Consider the following 19,831-nt stretch of genomic DNA (forward strand, 5'->3'; position numbering starts at 1 on the left):
GGAGGCACCTTGCATTATTGATAAAGACGTAAGTGCACGCTGAGCTGACAGTCTTGATGTTCTCTTTTCACAATTGGATGGAAGGAAAAAGGAAAAAGTTGTCCGTGGTGTGCTTAATTGCTCTCCCATGGACTTGGAGCGCTGCAATCACTGTCCTTTCAGCTCAGAATCATTTAAGGGCGGAGGAAAAAAAAAAAAAAGGACTCACAGTGACTGATATGTTCAATTAAGGAGCCATTGTACTTTTCACTTTACGTTCAGTCTTGCAAGGCTTTCAGTTAGAAATGACTCCATCCCAGCAACCGAAACATGTTTTATGCGCTAATGCATAAAAGTATGTGTTTAACCGGCGGCAACGTGTCGATTAGCCTTCGCCGCACGGCTCCAGATTAGTCGTGATTGTTTACTCAGTACCACTAAGAAGCATAAATAAACATTAACAAATCGAGCAGGGCTGAAAAATACAGACTTGGGATTTTTCTAATCAGTGCACAGAAGACAAAGAATACAAAGTGACAGTGGGGTAATTGAGTGGAAAATGTGCTGAGCTCACCAATCACGGCCTTCGAAGATTATTGACAAATTTCCGTCCCATGTCACGTATCGACATTGTCTGCTCGTTCCTGTCGCGCACTGAGAACGTAATTATCATATTTCACCCTAAAGATGTTTATTTATGTTTCCTCATGAATAATTCATTATGTACGCTATATGGAGAAAGGGTTCAACATGTTTCTGACATACTGTACATCATTTACAGCGTACTGAAAGATTCAACACGCGGACGGCCTTCAGCTAAGACCGAGCCGGATCAAACATGGCGTTGTTCCGTGCTCAAACATATCTTTGAGTCCCTTTGTTTCACATGAAAAGAATCTAATTATGTTCCTGGGGTGGACTGAAGGGAACAATGTTATTTTTATTCGTTGAGAGTTGGGCACTGAGCGAGCATAATGCCCCCTTTCATGTTCATAAGCAGAGATTTTATTGATCTTAGCCAAACACTGAGGTGGTTTGCATTAATCAGGGCTCGCTCGTTTAAGTGAATGTCTCGTTGGGATGAACGGCTCAAGTGCAAAACGTGAGGTCAATTATCGTAAAATGTTCGTAAAATGATAGAATGGGATCATCTGTTGAATCAAACACGATGCTAATAAAGCTTAGCATTCCATAATTTGCTAAAATGAATGTTATATTCAGGTTGAGGGATTTTTAAGGGGGGTGTAGAATTACGCAAGGTTATATTTTATTCCTTTGGTGTTATTGTGTTCAAGTTTGATCAGTCTCAATCTTTTCTCAGCAAATGGCACTTGAAAGTAGGTCGGCATGGCAACAGTGACGTACGTACAAGTCCAAGGCCATGTTCTTTGCACCAGTCTTGTTTTCAAAAAGCAATCAAAAGAAGTCTTTGTTAGACAAGTTGGTCTTCCATTAGTAACAACCCCCACAAAGAGTATATATAGTTGCAAAAAATATTTGAAGTTAGATTATAAGGAATCTTGAGTGTCATGTTATTTAAATATTACTTTAAGAAAAGATTACTATTATGAGCCAAGATTATTATGAGCCAAGAGAATCATTGCTATTACTTGCTGAACATCACGTTATTAGAAAAATAGATAATAAAACACAGCTCATTCTGTAAAATCATTTATTCATATCAAAATCATTCACTATCATTGACGCATATAGACGTCAAAGTTCTATTTTAAATGTGCTGGTAGTGAACGGGTTAACATTTTAGAATGATTCAACCCCACTGAAATAGATAACAACAGATGAACTAATCATCTCATTTAGTTTTCATTATCTTCAGATAATCACATGCTAATTTCATACCGGGACTGTCCTGAATGAATTACACCATGGCAAACTGTTACGCCTTCAAAATATGCCGCCGTTTAATTCCAACTCTGACAAAAGCTGCCCAAACTTCTCAATGTCGGCGTACTTTTGTTTATCGAGAGAAGCCTTCACCTCTCCACACCTGACTGACATCCGCATCCTGTATCCAAAGTACAACTTAATTCCTGTGCACTCAGGAAGACGGTAATGAAAGGAAAAGCCATTAGCCCCCGAATATTATAACCACCCGGCCTCATTACCAGCAGCCACCCAGAGATTACAAGTCGTTTGACGTAATGTTTTGAACCATATTTCCATGGCAATGGCCCAACGTGGTGTATTAGCGCAATTTAATATTTGATAGGATTTTTTCCTGTAATGGAAATGTTTGACATAATCTTGATGGGAGAACTGTTCAGACTGACAAGTTGCGGTCAGCAGCCTGAAAATTAGCTCGGAGTGAACTTTTTCCAATGTTTAGCATTTAAACCCAATAAGATGAAAATAAAAGGGCTGATTCCAAACAATAAGCCTGATATCAAAACCGAAATGTAATTGTGTTGGTGACATATTTTTTGAAAGATAACAAATGGCAGAATGGATGAAGGGAAAACGAGAACTGTAATAACTTTAATCCTTTATTAGGCCCACTGAAGGGGATATTAACTTTGATAAGCATTTTCTGTGTAAATCAGATTATTTCAAAAATGTTTGATGTTGTGCAGAACAGGAAGCGGATAAAAAAAAAAAGATATTTTTTCGCCAGGGTTCATTGTGAAAGGAAATTGAGTTGTGTTCCTTTTAATGACCCAAAATAAACATTTTAAAGCTTAAATACAGTACGCAGTAATATAAAGGCTGCGTTCCTTCACTAGTAAATGTCCTTCCTCTCTCGGCTCTTTTAAAGCTCACTAACTATCGATCGCCATCCCATCTGCAAATGAGTAGTTGAGGTGAGAGAAGCCCCAGCATATTGTTTTGCACTCTCATCCTCCTCATGCTGTCTGCTGGCAGCAAATAACAACAACAACATAAATATGATGGGCTGCTTTCGGCCATGTTGTTTCCAACCTGGATGAAGATTTTGTTTACATGTCTCTCGAGTGCATGTGAGCCAAACATCAGGACTGCCAATAGTGTAATTTTTGTTTTCCAAGCAAAATCTGTATTTTACCGATAAAGCTGGGATGATTGTTCCGCCGTCAGGTGACAGCACAGTGGATGAAGCAATATTATTTTTTAAATATGAGCAGTTGAGGAAAGTGATTTAAAAAAAAAAAAAAACAGTTAGAGAAAACATTACTATCTCTTAGGGACAATAGCAATTGTTCGGGAAGCCTCGGCTGCGTGATACATTAGCGAGCGGAGGTTGAAGATGGGTGCTTGGAGGCTTGGAGGGCGGGAGGAAGTTGAAGAGCCCGCCAGATTGCACAATGATCCATTATCTTAATGTGTTCTTCTTCCACGCCGTGGCAAATCCCCAACAATGCCCTGATCATTGCTCGGCCTGGCGCTCTTTAAAACGTTATTCTGCAAAGGAGCTTCATTCGTAGTTGCTCGTAATGAGACGCATTTCACATATATGACTCAAGCGTCCTCCTTATCACACAGTTCAGAAGACATCTGGTGCAACTCCAGCAGCATATGCCTGACAGCTGTCAGTGGTGCGGAGAGTTCCAGAAGTCACTCCTTATATGCTGCAAATATGTAAACATGGGATAGAAATCACTCATGAAAGATACAACTGATTTCTTCCTTTACAGTTATGCAACTGAAATCATGACCTACTGAGTGTAACTAATAAAAAATGCAATGTATCAAGCAATTAGCAAAGTAAGCGAAAACCGATGCGAAATATAAGGGGACCAAGCATTGAGCCCTGTGGAACACCTGTAGCTGCTCCTGAAGAAATGTTATTTTAGATATTGTATGATCCCAGCTAGAAGAGGGTTGTAATATTTAACTGAAATGGTCTCCAAAGGGGAGAAGCGGTTTATGGAGTCAAACACAGCAGTGAGGTCAAACACGCTGAGAATATTAAGGTGGCGGGAGTCGGAGGACAAAGAAATTACAGTGACATTTGAGGAGGGTTGTTTTTGTGCTGTCTAGTTTAAAAGTCTGGATTGGATTGCGCTTTCGAAAATGTGTTTTTTGTCTTTGGAAATTTTGCTAGCCAATCATAGACTAGGAAACTCTGTTGGGTAAAATAAAAATAAAATAGAAGATAACTTACAGTGACATTTTTCGAAATAGGCAGACAACCAAAGATTTACTCGGTTTAATTTCACACGATAGGTGGGCAGAGCAGGCACCCCATGAGACTGATTTATCCGAGACGTGAGTGAGAGCAGCAAAATTTATTTACTGCTGTGCTCGTCCGGAGACGTGTAGAAGATGGAAGTGATAAGTGGGGGGTGTGAATGAAGGATGGTGCACAGGAGGGACTTTAGTTTGGGCAATAGAAACAATTGACACTGGTCACATGACGTAGCGATTGGCTTGGTATCCTTCCTGAAGATGTAAGGAATTAATTTGTTTTTTGCTTCCTTATCTGTGATAAGAAGGCATCTGGAGTGTGCATGCGTGAAGTGCACCACTTGGAATTACGACAGACGCCAAGCAGAAAAGTGTTCCCTGAGAAGCTGAAGGAACAGCTGGGGCCGATTTAAAGGACTGACCTCCAAATAAGCCAGGAGATGTCAGAATTTTGTTTTTCAGGGAAAATATAAGGAAGTAGCTTTATTAATCAATTTTATATTGCATATCTTAACTGATGTTTACTTGAGATTTGTTTTTTCTTATCAGTCGAAATCATTTCGTTCTTCACATCCAGGCCGCCTCCAACCTGTCGTGTCTTGTTTTCGTTCAATGCGAGATAATAGCAGACTTTTTCTAATGGAGTGGTGTTGACCGCACAGATGCTATTATCACTTCTTAAAGAAGAAAAAAATAAAAATGAAAACAAGCCCTGCCAGTGAGTGCTTTTAACAAGCCTCAAGAAGAAAAGTGGCTTTATTTTCCTGGAGCTTCTGTGTGTGTGTTTGTGTGGTGCCACACGTAGATGCAAAGGTGTTTCGGCCCATCTGTGTTTCCCATCAGCGTTGACGTCAGAGCTCTGCATCATTTGGTGCAGAGTTGGCATTTGACTTTTGAGATTATGCGTGACCTTTGTAGTACGTGAGTTAATTACAAAGACAACAGCTTGCACAGGTTGCCTGTCAATAAGCGAGACAATCCCTCAAGCTCATCATCATGATGCCTACCAAATCCTTTGTAGAGAGTTATTAATTTTTTCTTTTCATATTTGATGAATGAAATGAGAATCTGTCAGTATTTTGACACCAGTATCTGGAACAGGAAATGACAGTATTTCACATTTTAAATTAAGGAGTTAAATGAAATGGGACAGATTTTATTTATTTATTTTTGGACAAAACATGAGCTTCACTAATGTGTATAGGAGACAGTATGGAAATTGAAAACGTGGAAGTCCCTTGTGAATAATGAATGAAAGACATTGACTGATGGGTAGTAAAATATTCCATCATCTCCCCTGATCAATAAACATGTTCATTTTTTTTAATAGCACCTTTCAAGTATAAATAGTTAGCAGTGCATAAAGTTCAAGTTGACAAGTCCAAAAACTATTTTCATGAACAACACACGGAAAAAGTTTGTTTTCAATCACTCGTTTTAGTTCTTCGTAGAGATAAATTTGATCTAAAACACAATAACATGATTAAAATCATGATTTGGGGTGAATTGAAGAAATGCAATGTTGGTTCAACCTGAGCTTGACATGCCTTCAATATTGTGCATTAGCTTTATGAACTTTTAGCAGCACATTACACAAAACACCCTTGACAGTGATTCAAGACATTGTTAAAAAAAATAAATGACTAATAAAAAGACATTGTTGGAAAAGAAAAGGCATTAAGATGTTAAGACATGTATTTCATTTGTAATTTATAAACTAAATAGTGTGATTATATTATTTGTATTTATTTTATTGTAATTATTTGTCTGATTACTTGATAGAAAAAAAATCATGGGGGAAAGAAAAAATAATCAGAAAGTGCAACTCCTCTCAGGTCTTGTATAAAAAAAAAAAAGCAGACTCAACATTTTAGCCTGCTCTTGCAACTTTCAATTTGTCAGTGGTTTCGAGTCTTCACACCGTTGATCAAGTGTCCACACAACTCCCCCACCTTGTTTATTTCTTTAATGGCATAGCGCGCTCGAGCGGCGTGGCTTTGGCTACCTGGACACTTCGGGGACGAGTCTCTCGAACCAACGTCCAACGGCCACGTCCACTCTCAGCACTAACGAGACGCCGAGCAGCAAACACACGCAGCTCACCAGGAACCCCGAAGCAGAAAACATAAACCTGAAAGTAGAAAGTCGAGGTGAATGCCTTCCGGGGTAAAACGGCACTTAGTTGAAATCGTCAGATATCTGTAACTACCAACAATATCTATTACAGCGGTCCATTACTGCGAGGTGAATTTGCGTGTGCTAATGCGTGCATGGTGGAAACCTGTGTAAGTGCCAGGCATTTCCATGGCGTCCATATCCCGAAAAAGCCTTTCAAAACCGGCGAGTCTGTGCGAGCGGGAAATTGTATTCGGGCACTTACTTGGGTGCGAAAATACCCCACACCATTAGGTGTCTCCTGAGGATGGCAGCAGCACACATTGAAGCAAAGACCTGAGAAGGAGAAACACACAACTAGAATGGCCCGAGCAATTAAACATATTGTAACGTGTATGAATGAATTTTATCGCTGTACCTGGAGTCCGAGAATAAAAAGGTAGCGTGTGGAGAGTTGCAGGAGAGCCAAGCTAAAAAGTTGAGGCTTCTCTCTCAGTCTCATCTCCATCACCGCCTCCTCTCCTCCTTCTCCACTGGCTTTTGCCGACCTGCTTCCTCTGACCTCGCATACCAGGGGCCAAAACAGGAGCAACGGACATCCCACTGGATACAACAAAGCGGTAATTGTCCGGAGAATTTTTCAACCATTGGAAAACAATGCTAATTTCTGTATTTATAAGATGCACTTTTTTTTTTTAATCGTATGCCTTATATGGATGACTTGCAGTAATTCATCTTATTTATATATAGGAAGAGGAAAAAAAAAATCAAGCAACACCACTTTTTTTCAGATGTACCTGAAAACAGGATGTGTGAAGCGAAGGTGTTGAGGGTAACCAATGTAGCCGGCAGTAAGGTGCCTGTGTGTCCATCAGGGAATCCCACAAAGGCTGCTCCCCATTGAATGGCGGGGAAGGCGGGCAGGTGACCTGTAGCGTGGAAGAACTGGGTGGCGGCCAGGGACCACAGCACGACAGGTGTCCAGGGCACGTTGAAGCCACCTGAGGTAAAATGGTGTCATTTTAGTTGATGGCAGACAAGAGGAAACTGGAAATGGTATCAACTCACCAGAATTGAGTCTGTGCAGGTCGCGGAGGCTTGTTGAGGAGGCATGAATGTGCAGAAGAGCCCCCATTTCCAAAAGTAGCAGCAGGAAAGACAGAGCCATGCCTTCCGGGTGCAACTGCAGCAAACCCAATCCCAGCAGCCCGCAGAACAGAAGCAGCGGGGCGGAGTAGACCGTCCCGAGGCCGTAGGCCTCCACGGCAGGTCTGTTGTCCGCCTCGCCGGTTTCGCCCGTCTCTCCGTCGTCGAGCGAGCGGCGCATGCGTTGGTAGATTTGCGGGATGAGGTGGCGAAGCTCGGCTTGCGGGCTGATACCGGTGCTGGCTCGGTAGCGCGGCACAGATGGATTTTTCGTCGTGCTTGCGGACCTGTGTTTCACAAACACGGTTAGGGGGTCCAGCCAGATCAGGATCAGGCCCAGTCCCAGGAGGAAATAGGCGGCTCTGGGGATGATCAGCTGGGCCAGTTTGATGAGCTCAGTTAAGTTCTTGAAGCCGTCCTCCGGAGAGGCGCTAACGGCCCAGTAGAGGCCCAGACACACAGAAAGCAGGGGTAGGATCCAGCGGGCCGTGAATACGGTTCCGCCTGAGGAGTTGAGGTTCCCATAGTGGCGGAGACATCTCCTCAACAGATACGTCCACACAGTGAGGGAGAAAACTGAGAAGATGTAGAAAAGGTTCTTCACTTGATTGTCCTTCACTCGAGCGAGGGAGGAAAGGAAAGGGGACGGCTGGCAGTCGTGCTGCTCCTCTCGACAACCGTGGAAGAAGACGGAGAAGTAGAGACTTCCCATGAGGAGCGCGAAGAAGGCTAAGAATGTCCCGCTTTCTTTTCGCACCGTCGAAGGCGACGAGGGCAGCTGCAAAACGTGCTTGGAGGGATCTTGGTTAGCGGGCAGAAGGAGGCCATCCCAATTGAGACGGAGGGGAACACTGAGAGCCAAGGAGAAAACCAAAAAGGTTATGACCTGACCTTCTTTGACCACGTAGCTATTTGAGAACAAAGAGACAAAGTGAAGGAGTGTCACCACCATGGGTGGGGAAAGAAGATAACTTGAGTTCCTCCATCTTGCACTCTTTGGAGCTTTAGCTTCATTTTTAAAGGCGGCAGATTTTTTGAATTGATGGGCCCAGCCCAGGAAGAAGAGCTCCGAGGTGAAGGCGGTAGCGGCCGTGCACCACGTTAACTCCACGTAACCCAATGAGAGGAGCTGACCAGCAGACACGCAGAACCCAACAAGGAACGCGACCGTAACAGGTGTCCTTAGTCGCAAGTGATTCTCTCTGACGAGCACGGATGACATTTCGGACACGGTGAAACACATCAGGCTGGCAAGTGCCAAGATGATTAGACCGGCGCCCATTTTGAGCCAGTTGAAGCGGGCCCAGGTGGCTCGGCACACGTCTTGGACGGAGGTGAGGTAGGCCCGCAGTGCCGCCGACAGCTCACGGGAGGATGAGCGGCCCTCTCTGACGAATGCGAGATACTCAGACGAGAGGTTTTCAAATTGATCCTTGAGCAGAGTCAGAATTTCCGTCGGGATGTCTTTGGCAATGGCGGAGTAGGTCATCAGGAAACGGCTCACCTTCAGAAACACAATACGCACATACTTAGACTGAAAAATAGATATTTATTTTGCAACCTTCTGTGCCCAACCTGTTTTGCGTTGATCCACAGCGCCTCCAACTGGGTGGGACCTGCAACTGCACCTTGTGCAGGGCCAACTGAAGGAAACAAAGGCAGGAGAACTTGGCCCACACTGCTATATGGGATGGGTGCTCCAAGAAGCAGAGCCAGAGTAGGAACCAGGTCGATCTGGGGCACCACATCTGGTTCATCCTGCAAAGAGGTATATAAAACAGTTGCAACATTATTTATGGGCTCTCCCTAGATATTGTAATTTTCAGCCAATCAGGTCCATTGTTGATTTTTAAGAAAATGAAAGAATTTATGTCTGCCAACAGGATTAAATTATTGTATAATGTCCTAAAAGGCTCCCGATAACTAAAAATAAATTTGTCTTGGTGTCTAATGCGGCAGATGTCTGATTATCTCCCCGCTGCTTGTCTTGAGGACATAATCTGCGCACAGTGTATATTCCAAAATGTGATGCTCCATTTAAAAAGCAATTATGTTAAATGAGTTCTGCATTTTAACACTTTGGTGGGAGGTGCACTGAATTCATTGCTGACAGTGGAAAAAAACGACTACCAGCATCCATTGGCAAAGCGTAAACGGTAATTACTTTCTTTCATTACCTCAAAATAGATTTTGAAAGAATGAAACAGTTTTATTCTCAGCTCTTAAATTGATCGGACCTGCGATGGGGGTCCAGGAAAGAGTGGGGCAGAACTATAGAGGAAGAGGGCTGCTTCAGTCTCCTTCTGACTTTCTCCTCCATGATCGCCAGTGTCTGTCATACCATGATCTCCCATCACCACCAAAAGCGTGTCATTCTGCAAGTGGTCGATCACAGACCTGCAGGCACAATGGGGAAGAAGCTTCTTTTGAAAAACTACATGCAAAAATAAATTAAAGTGCAAAATAATAGTAATGTAAGGAAAATGAAGCTTCAAGATGCTTCATGAACCCGTTGTTTTTGTACTCCAGTCGAAATAATACAAATGGTTCATGAGGCATCCTGAAGCTTCATTTTCTCATCAGTAACTTTAAATTCATGTTGCATCATTGTCTGACCTGATGACTCCATCCATCTGGATGAGCTTGTCAGCCATCCTCGGGTGATCAGGACCAAACTTGTGACCACAGTGGTCCACCCCGAGGAAATGAGCAACCACTACATCCCATTCGTCGCCAACCACTGTCAAAGCCAACAAAAGGACCGTTGGAAAAATATTAACAAGACCGACTACTACTAAACAAATCATACGAGTTTTGTAGAGATTCTGGAGGATGCCGTCGTCCACGGTGTCCAGGTCGTGCGTGTTAAATGAATGGAAGGGCAGAGAACGGTGGAACTTCTTCGGGAAAAGACTTTCCCAAGTGTCATCACCCATAAACACCATGCGTTTACCTGTGAGAGAGTGTGGCGTAGTATCAGAAGTAAAACATAATTTATTTGCCTTTGATTATTATTATTATGCATGCACATCCATCTATGCACCGAAAAGTTTTTGTTACTACTACTACTATTTTTGTTTTGTTATTATGCATGTTTACACACTACTCACCAATTTGACCAAATTGGTGGATAAGGTTGTCATCAGTGATGGCCGCTGATGCAAAGTTATTACCAATATCTACAAAAGTGGGCAAAGACCCAGTAGTCAATCCCTTTATCCTCTGCATGGTGGTCGTAGGTGGGTCAGCACGAAAGGGGTACAAGCGACACTGGGCAGGCTTGGATGATGTCATCTCGTCAATCACACGGATCTTGTTTTCAAAAGGTTGTGGCGACGTGTTGTTGGGGTCAAAGCGTGTAAAGTCGATCCTGAGGGCGTCGATGATGATGAGGACAGCCCTGCGGAAACGTGGCTTTGCCCCGCAAAAGTCTTTCGATTCTCCCCTTGGCTCGAGAACGTCTCCGCAGGTGCTGGTACGGTTCACCTCCAGTCGAACCAGGAGGAATCCACCCACAAAAAGGTAAATCCCCACAAAATACACCGCACACACCCAGAGGAGCAAGGAGATCACCCGGAGCCCTTTCATCCTATAAACAGTTAAAAGACAAAATACTATTTGTTTCCATTAATGTTCGCGTCATCCAGTTGTAGGTCTGGGGTCGCCTCGGTTTGACACACTGACCTTGTGATCGTCATTCTGCCACCCCCTCCTTGGATCAGGGGGCGGACTTGACGGTTGTTGGGTTGGACCAGGGGAGTTTAGGTGTTTCAGGTATACACAGGCACGCTTAACCCCAGCCTCATTAGGACTACGTTCGGGACTGTCAAGACGATATCCGGGTGTAGGAACTTCAAAGCGCAAAGAATTTCTGTACGGACATATTTCCGTGATGCACTGTAGTTATAGAATTTACCCCTTCTTTTTACCTTGCAGGAAAAATCCAAAGCTTTTGTTGTGTGCCTATGAGAAAATCTGTTCCAAGCCATTTGTACAAAACGTCTTAAATTAATGTGAAATACTACATACAGGTTAAAGGGCTCATTTGAAACTTTTCTTTATAACTAAAATGTGGATAATTTTCACAGTTGTACTCTCATTCAAAATAAGGCAGAAAAATTTAACCTGGATCAATGTCTGCAGCTTGTATTCACTAAATTTGTAATTTTGCATAAAACAAATTAGACAGGAAAAAAGCACTACAGCATCACTTCGAAATGTAATAAATAAATCCATCGACAAGGGCTGACTAGAGATGTGAAGGTTGGGCACAGTGTTTATTTACTAACCACAGAACAAAGGGAAAGTTTTTCCAATAAAAAACATTCTTAACAAATTTTAACTGAGTGAACAAAATCAAATTTTCAGCATTGATGAACCAAAATAGCTTGCAAATTAATATCGGAGCTCGTAACTTCCAGAAAACAAAGGTAAATCATAAACATGACACGCATCCAAAAGTCACTGTCATCAAAATAATTGCTGATGTGACAATCGGCGAAAATTCCACTCGTGCAACTCCAAGTTTTAGACATCCAACTGCTTTGTGAGTTCATTGATCGTGTCCTGTGCTATTTCAATTCCGGCTGATTCAAAACATCTTCACTCTCCTCCACTTCTGCTGGTGGGATCTTTGGCGTTGCTTTTGCTAATGTACCATAAACGGCCATGGCCTGAGGGCGAGAAAACACCATGAGTAATATCACAATTTCAGAAACCACTGTGTCTGTTCATACCTGAGTAACCATGCTGCTAACGTCCCCAGCATTTGACGGGAGAAGGACAGTGTTGGACTCTTTAGCGAGCTTGGAAAATGCCGACACGTACTGCTCGGCCACGCTGAGTGAGGCTGCCGCATTTCCATTCTGTGAGATAAAAATATCAGAGAGGTTTGAAATTGAGATAACCCAATGCAAAGACTAAACCAAAAAGATAATATTCTTCACCTGCTCAGTGAGGGCATCGGATAGAAGACGGATGGCCTTGGCTTTGGCTTCAGCTTTGGCTAAGACTGCTTGGGCTTCACCTTGAGACAAATAGTTTTGGTAAAAGAAATTAATTATTGCGCAAATTTATTATTGACGTTAAAAAAATCACTTCAACCAAAAGCGAATATGGAAGCTAACCGGCCGCTTGGTTGATCTGTTCCGCCTTTTCACCCTCCGAGGCAAGAATTTGAGCTTGTTTTCGTCCTTCTGCAACATTAATGGCCGATTCCCTCATTCCCTCGGACTCCAGCACTGTGGCTCTCTTCTTGCGTTCAGCCTCCACCTACGGAACGTTGTGCATGGTCAACAGATCATTTCTAGATGAATAGCAAGTTTCAAATGTCCATCTCACCTGCATTTGCATGGATTCCTTCACACGAGGTGGAACGTGAATGTCTTTAATTTCATACCGCAAGCAACGGATTCCCCACTCGTCTGAGGCTTGGTTGATGGAGTGAACGATGTTGGAGTTAAGGGACTCTCTTTCCTTAAGGGGAAACAATCTAGATTATTCTTATGTCCTTGTTTAAAGATGGGACACAAACAAGGTGATTACCCTGAACACTTTATCCAGTGTGAGTTTTCCCAATTCTGAACGCATGGTGGTCTGAGCCAGCTGCGTGACGGCATATTCAGGATCCTCAACACCATAACTAGCCTGGAATTATCAAAATAATTAAAATAGAACCAGAAAAAAATGGTCACATGCATTTTAAAATCTTACTTTGAAAGGGTCCAGGATCCTTAAATACAGAACTCCATCAATCTGTAGCGTTACATTATCTGCAAAACAAATTTCAATTACAAAAATACCCAAACCAATTTCATACAAGTTTTCACAAAGTAAAAGACTGACCTAAAGATACTGCAGACTGCTCGGGGACGTCAATGACAATTTCTTTGAGGCTTTGCACATAGCGGATTCGGTCAAGTATAGGTATGAGGAAATTTAACCCCTAGATGAGGTCAAGCAGGAGAGCATTAGTTTTCATATAGTTTAAGATTGGACAAAATAGGTGAAACACACCGGTTCGAGGATGCGATGGAAACGACCCATTCTCTCCACCACCCAGGCTTCCTGCTGGGGCACAAACAGAACCACCGTGTTTATCGGCAGACTGGACGCCCATCGTTGCTGAACTGGGGACACCCACAACCTCGGCACTGTTTGTCGGCTTTGCTAGAAAACACAAACACACATATGAATATAGATTGATAGATGAATACTATGCATTATTATTACTACTAGTATTAAGTGTGTGCAATATATGCACAATACAGTTACATAGATACATATATACTAAAATATATTAATTCCTAACTAATTAGATATTGAGCATGGTGACAAAATAAAATACTTCACACATTGATAAGTTGATCGTCTCGTGTTCACCACAGGTAAATGAATGACCAGTGAAAACAGGAAATGCACTATTTACCTGGAGAAGAGAGCCGCCGGTGCGAAACAGAGTTCGTATCATTATGTAAACTGAAAGGGAATGAATGAATTGGGCTATGTAACTGGATTTTTTAAATGTAACGAGACTCCGATCGTAGAAACTCGCCACTCATCTGTGACTGACCTATCAGGAAAGTTACATCATTGGTGCAACGGTAGAAAGTCCGCCACTACGAGAAACAAGGTGGCGTCTGTAGTTCCTATGAGTTCCCAGCAAACATCTACAACATCAAAGTCAAGAAATAAAAACAAAAGGATATAGATTGCAGAAAAATATAACTATTTTGATTATTCAGCCAGCAAATACTTTGATTTTATATAGCTGTCAACACCCACATGTGTTTTTCGCCCTTTTACTCTCAGTTTGATGTAGTACATAATTTTATGCACGTAGAGGCGCCATTGAGTTGATTTAGATGTTTTCAGACTTTTCAAGAGATTTAATATTTTAAGTTTTTTAATGCATGGCTTTTGTGTTTCATACTTTACGCCATAGTTAATCAAAACCTTGGTTCATTTAGGGGCATAAATCCAGATTTATTCAGACATTGGCTGCGTCACCTGTTTCTTTCAGCAAAACAGCTCTACTATCATTGGTCTGAGTTATTTGACAGATCACGCCTTTTGTCTAAATAACGAGTGCCTATTGGCTATACAAGACGCTACTCAAATGTTTTTATTCTCCTGTACCCGCCCTCTGTTTGCTCAAATTGACAGCAAGTCGGTTGCATGAAGATACTTTTAATAATCCTGCAGTTTGATTGCTCCTGTCGGGAAGTCACCTGCAATTTACCTTGCGCAAAAGCATCTACGATTACGATAATGAATTAATAGCGGGTATCATGTTGTCACACTCGCTTAAATATTTTCAAGCGTCTGCTTTCTTTCCAAAGTGAGTAAAACTACCGGATTGGTGTTGGAAGCGCTCATGTCGTTACTTTGTGTGAGAGGTAAGTTTTGCTTAAACTGGGTCAAAACCTGCTTTATGTCATCAGCGCTTCACTGCACTTAATCTTGACATGCTGATAAAAACTGTCCGGGTTTCTGACAAAAAAAAAATAGTTTATATTTGTGGCGTTTTGAAATATATTATTATTGTTAAAGGTGTTTTGTTTTGGGCAAGCGTTTGTATTTTGTTGATTTGCACAATGAAACATATGTTTGCATGAAGGCTAAAAAGTCCCGATAAAGAGCTTTTTGCAGTTGTAAATCATATTATGCAATAATCAATGTGTCAGGCTGCTCTCCATTTTGATCCACTTCAACTAGGATGCCAAACAAAAGTACTGTATGGAGGATTAAGGTCTTATAGGGGAAACAAAACCCACAAAATTTTAATTATATTAGACCAAAATTGTATATTCATTGGCGCAAAGGTTGTGTATTTCAGTTATCAGTCTTATTTATAGGTGGGAAAAAAAGTCATGGATGAAACTCTAGTTCCAGCACTCATCTGGTTGTTGGCATTAGTCGGAATAGACTTCCTTACAGGATGATGAAGCATGTGCAGGTCGCCATCTTTCACCCGATTGTCTATTCATGATGTGACATTTGGTAGACTGTCCCCTAGGGTCAATGTTTGTGCAACGTGCTCAAAGTGAATCCTTGTAATCAAGAGCCATTGTCTGCAGTTGGGACCATGTTCTGTATTTGAGTGTCACCAATTGATTTATTATGTTGGCAAATAAAAAGCAGGAGGTGTTATGCCGTCCAAGATAACAGGAAAGATGTGGCTCAAGCTGGGGCCGGTGTGTTTTGCTGATGTGGTGACTCACTGTGATAACAGTAGCTTGACAATGTTGCTTTTGTTTTTTTTTATTGCTGGGTCAAGAAGCTCCATCTCCATGGCGATGTGTTACTTAACACACAAGTGATTTATCACAACAAGTGGGCATGAGGGTGACAATTGGACCGTCCATCAAGGACAGGGTTGAATAGACGAGCATTGTTGTAGGTTGTCTACATTTGATCTCAATGAGGAGCAACAACCAAATTAAACTTTGATGTTCTCTCAAAATGTATTTTAAATACCAAGTGTTGGGATTTTAGTAAAGTATGAATTTGTGGAAATGATACAACTGCACACGGAGAGGTTTAGTGCATGGAGGAGCAGCATAGTGGAATTATGTGAGAAAGAGGCAGAGGCAGGGAGAGCGCTTAGAGATTGTGGACGTAATCCCCTGACCATCTGTTGCGCTCTCTCTCTCTCTCTCTCTCTCTCTCTCTCTCTCTCTCTCATGCTCTCCGTCTCGCTCCACCTGATGGTAGCCACCAGCACCAGTGGAAGTGCACTGCTGCCAGCAGCATTAGGAGAATATAGCGTCATTTCCTGTTCCAGTTTTCCTGTAAATACAGTTAAAGGAAATTAGCATTTAGCTTACAAGAAATGCACAAGTTACTTTTGGTTTTCATTTTAAAATGTGTCACTTAAAACACATTTGACATCGCCAATGCAAACACTTAAACTGGAATACTGCTAAGAAATTAAATATTGCATTTTACGGACCACCATATTGTTATGAATGGGTCCATTAAAAAAAAAAAAATCATACATAAGACTCACCGGGTTACACATATTATCTTTGAGAAGAATCGTATGTTAGATATAATTATTTAAATGTTCATAATTATAATCAAATTCTATAAATATAATAAATATAATATAATTATAATTTAGAGATATTTTTATAATCAAATAATTATTTAAATCTAATTATTTATGCTATATTATTATTTATACAATTTACCCTAATTATTTTTATGTGTTGGATTTAGCACTATTATGCTAGGTACAGACCAGACACGAAATATTGAGGAACACCACTTGCTTAAATTTATTTGCCGGGAAAAAATATTTGCAATGAGTGAACCCAGTCAAAGAGTGACTTTAATAGATTCACAGAGGCCCTGGCCAGACCATGATAGTCATCAGTTTCCACCATTAGCGCCCGACCGTTTATTGCCTTCAGGCCTCAATGAAGTCACGTCATTCCAATGAAAACAGCTGCTGATTATGTACTGCTGTGACAGAATAAAACTGAAAGTATGACAAAGGATCTTTTTTGTTTTCAATGGTTCACCTCTTCACACTCTGTAATTAACCAATCAAAAAATACTTTGTGGTTTTAATTAGTTCTGCTCCTGTTTTGGCCTTTTTCCACAGTTGTGATCTCAGTTTGAAATTATGTTTGTTGTCACATTTTGCATTCAACATTCTAACACCCAGTTTTTTAATGAAATCCTAAAGATTTGAATCACCTAGCACGAGATGTTACGTTCAAATACGTTTGTCCTTCCATCATCCTGTTTGGGTCCATCTGCCATCGAAGGCTCCAGAGGTTTAGAGGGTATATGCCCCGAATACTGCTACAGCAATCACCAGTAATCCCCTCTAAAGCGCTTCAATCTCACAAACGTTGTTCTATAGAGGAGAATAAAGATGGGCGGTCTAAAAATAAACCACAGCAAAAAAAAAAACAATTTTTGTTTAGTATTTTTGTTTCAACATATTTTCAAATTGATTAGGTAACACCCAAGAGTTACTTTAAAATTTATTTTCTTATTTATTATTTTTGTTATTTTAAAATAGTTTGGTCTATGGACATTTTACGTATTTCAAAACAAGAACTGAAGTCTTGATGGAAAACACCCCGGATATCATTCTGAAATTTGTTTTGTTTCTCTTTCTGTGGAAGCCACTGTGATTCTGAAGACGTTTATTTACCGCAATAAAATAATTAAACATCTCACGCCAGCTCTTTTTTGGAAAGCTGCATCTTCTATGGAAACGCGTCACGTATCCGTCGTGCCTGTTTGTGCAGTCGTGTGTTCCGAGTCATGGCTCCTTTTGCATATTAATCACACTGCCGGGCTTCAATAGCAATTGAGTCCTGATGTTTTTAGTCACGGGCAACATCTAGCTTGGACACATTCCAAACCACTATTGTCTTTAATGGAACAAAGGACAAATTGGGGAAGCACAAAAATGTGGGCAAACTCGTGTGATTGTTTTGCCAGTAAGTAATCCGCTCAATTGGCATATACAATTGAGTACAGTTTATTTTTAAATCCTGTTACATTTTTTGTCGAAGGTAAAAGTTTTGGCCATAACCTTTGTCCTTTTTAACTGCAACTTTGAGGGAAATAAAGTGTCCTAACTTTTTTTTGGCCTATTTTTGTCGGTGGTATCTTGAGATTGGCAACATGTCAAATCAAAACAGAAATAAACACAAGAATAGCAGTAGACTTTGCTAACATGATGAACACGTCATTCATTTGTTAAATTCCCTTGACCACAGGTGTCAAACTCAAGGCCCGGGGGCCAGATACGGCCCGCCACATCATTTTATATGGCCCGTGAAGACAAATTGTGCATCAAATTCGTGTGTCATTACTAGAATTTAAAATTGTGTTCATTTTCAATCATATGTTTTTTTAAATATTTGACCAGTTTTTACTCGTCTGATTTGAAAACAAGTTATTTGTCAGTTTGTTTTGTAGCTTTTACTGTATATAATATGAGGTGCTCATACATTTATTTGGGTTGACAGTCATAATGGCCCCTCCGAAAGAAGCTATGACTACAATGCGGCCCGTGAAAAGTTTTTTTTTGACACCCCTGTCATAGAAGAATTTTGTTTTCAGGAGTGTTTGTGACTTGTGCTACTTTTCGGACTTATTTTAAAATGCCTTTATTATGTTCCCAAACTAAAACTGTTCTGTTTTCTTCATTTGCAGTGAAAAAAGCCAAGCTCCACGGACCTTCAGGTGAGTAATGGGGGGGGGGCAAACGTTTCTTTTCCGCATGGTCACACATTTCCAATATTTACTTTTGGTTGCTTTGTTAACAGGCAGGTTTTCTATGAAATGTGAGCCAGGTCGGGTAAATTCATCCTAGCTGGATTAACACTTGATGAGAAGCACAAACTGCAATAGAGACTTATTATGTCCATATAATATATATATATATATTTTTTTTAATTCTGTGTCTGACACTTTTTTAGCCATGTCAGGCATCACGGTTTTGCATTAAATCTTGCAACCTTGCATCCTTTGCTTGCCAGCACGTCTTAAGATCACTAGCCGCTCATTCCAAATCCCTTCGCTGTCCATCCGTGCCAATCCCTCATTTAACCTCACACCTATCTTCTAAGCCTAGCGACACCGTTTTACCGGAGCCGCCGACACGGTGACGTCAAATGTCACAGTGACGTTTGACTCCTCACCCGTAATTACTAACCGACCTCTGGCTTTAACGTTTTTTAGAAGTCTTGTGTGTGTTTTATGAGGCGCTTCCCTCCCCTGGATCACGTCACGTGTAACACCTGCCCCAAAGCAAACATCATGGATAAGTCACTTAATCCTTTTGTCTCTCTTAGACACAAGGTAAACTGGATCTAAAAAGGTTAGCATGATATAAAGCACACAATAAATGATTCCAAAACTTTTTCCATTGTACTTCCACAACACTTCGGCTTCACTCTGGAACTTCCTTTCCGCCTCACTCCCTCAGGAAACTTGAGCTTGATAAGAGATTTTGTGTTTGCTGGGTTACTACAGTGCGTGTTTTCAACTCTGAGCCAGACTGGAGAGTGATGAATTGACCCGTAAAGCATGAAAAGCAGGATATGTCTTTCGTTGTCAATAAGAGGTCAGGCTTGAAAATGTCACTCTTCCGACTGCCTGACTAATTTATGAAGAAAAAAAAAAACGGCATTGATTTTTAATGGTTGAAGAAATGTGGGCTGTCGAGCTTCTTGGTATAAAAGAAAAAAAATGGCCCCTGTGCTAGGTCAGTGTAATTTGGACAGCCAGCTTCTGGTGGATGTTAGCAAATCCATACATGTTCGTCCTTTATCGAATCTTTTCTATTCAGCCGATCACAAATTTTAGGCTAATGTTATAAATAATTGTTTTTTGCATCCCCCAGGCTCTTATGTAGTATTGTGTTTTCTTTGCCGTCTGTCTCCTTGAGACACTGATTAGGTCTGTGCTTTGTCACTTGTGTCGATTTTAGACAGGA

General features: G+C 41.3%; 3 protein-coding genes across 3 annotated transcripts in view; 1 reads left to right on the top strand and 2 right to left on the bottom strand.

Moving 5' to 3' along the window:
- Window positions 1–5,241: 5,241 nt before the first annotated feature.
- pigo (phosphatidylinositol glycan anchor biosynthesis, class O) lies at window positions 5,242–11,222 on the bottom strand. Its single transcript, XM_088391861.1, has 11 exons — window positions 11,047–11,222; window positions 10,473–10,951; window positions 10,172–10,315; window positions 9,979–10,102; window positions 9,600–9,759; window positions 8,938–9,120; window positions 7,285–8,866; window positions 7,014–7,217; window positions 6,635–6,819; window positions 6,482–6,552; window positions 5,242–6,232 (listed from the first exon to the last, which is right to left on the bottom strand). Exons 1-11 carry the CDS (start codon window positions 11,058–11,060, stop codon window positions 6,103–6,105), a joined length of 3,276 nt encoding a protein of 1,091 aa, XP_088247987.1. The 5' UTR covers window positions 11,061–11,222; the 3' UTR covers window positions 5,242–6,102.
- Window positions 11,223–11,620: 398 nt separating this feature from the next.
- stoml2 (stomatin (EPB72)-like 2) lies at window positions 11,621–13,979 on the bottom strand. The gene is made up of 10 exons (XM_088391865.1): window positions 13,790–13,979; window positions 13,378–13,530; window positions 13,207–13,306; window positions 13,075–13,133; window positions 12,907–13,008; window positions 12,703–12,837; window positions 12,489–12,633; window positions 12,309–12,388; window positions 12,099–12,227; window positions 11,621–12,035 (listed from the first exon to the last, which is right to left on the bottom strand). The coding sequence occupies exons 1-10, from the start codon at window positions 13,829–13,831 to the stop codon at window positions 11,934–11,936; spliced, it is 1,047 nt and encodes a 348-aa protein (XP_088247991.1). The 5' UTR covers window positions 13,832–13,979; the 3' UTR covers window positions 11,621–11,933.
- Window positions 13,980–14,510: 531 nt separating this feature from the next.
- LOC148389470 (uncharacterized) overlaps window positions 14,511–19,831 on the top strand; it is a 32,617-nt gene continuing 27,296 nt past the window's right edge. The window contains exons 1-2 of the mRNA XM_088391852.1: window positions 14,511–14,759; window positions 18,547–18,576. Of these exons, the coding sequence (XP_088247978.1) occupies window positions 14,738–14,759; window positions 18,547–18,576 (52 nt within the window). The 5' untranslated portion in view covers window positions 14,511–14,737. The remainder of the gene's footprint in view (window positions 14,760–18,546; window positions 18,577–19,831) is intronic.

Source organism: Syngnathus floridae, chromosome 12 (genome assembly GCF_059516105.1).
Source record: "Syngnathus floridae isolate MCC-2025c chromosome 12, RoL_Sflo_1.0, whole genome shotgun sequence".
NCBI classification, from domain to species: Eukaryota; Metazoa; Chordata; class Actinopteri; order Syngnathiformes; family Syngnathidae; genus Syngnathus; species Syngnathus floridae.

Coding starts and splice junctions, on each gene's coding strand:
- pigo (XM_088391861.1), bottom strand. Junction 10,103..10,171: donor CCAGAATCTCTACAAAACTC/GTATGATTTGTT, acceptor TGGCTTTGACAG/TGGTTGGCGACGAATGGGAT. Junction 6,233..6,481: donor TGGGGTATTTTCGCACCCAA/GTAAGTGCCCGA, acceptor TTCTACTTTCAG/GTTTATGTTTTCTGCTTCGG.
- stoml2 (XM_088391865.1), bottom strand. CDS start 13,831: ATGATACGAACTCTGTTTCGCACCGGCGGCTCTCTTCTCCAG. Junction 12,838..12,906: donor CACTGGATAAAGTGTTCAGG/GTAATCACCTTG, acceptor TTTCCCCTTAAG/GAAAGAGAGTCCCTTAACTC. Junction 12,634..12,702: donor AGGAATCCATGCAAATGCAG/GTGAGATGGACA, acceptor AACGTTCCGTAG/GTGGAGGCTGAACGCAAGAA.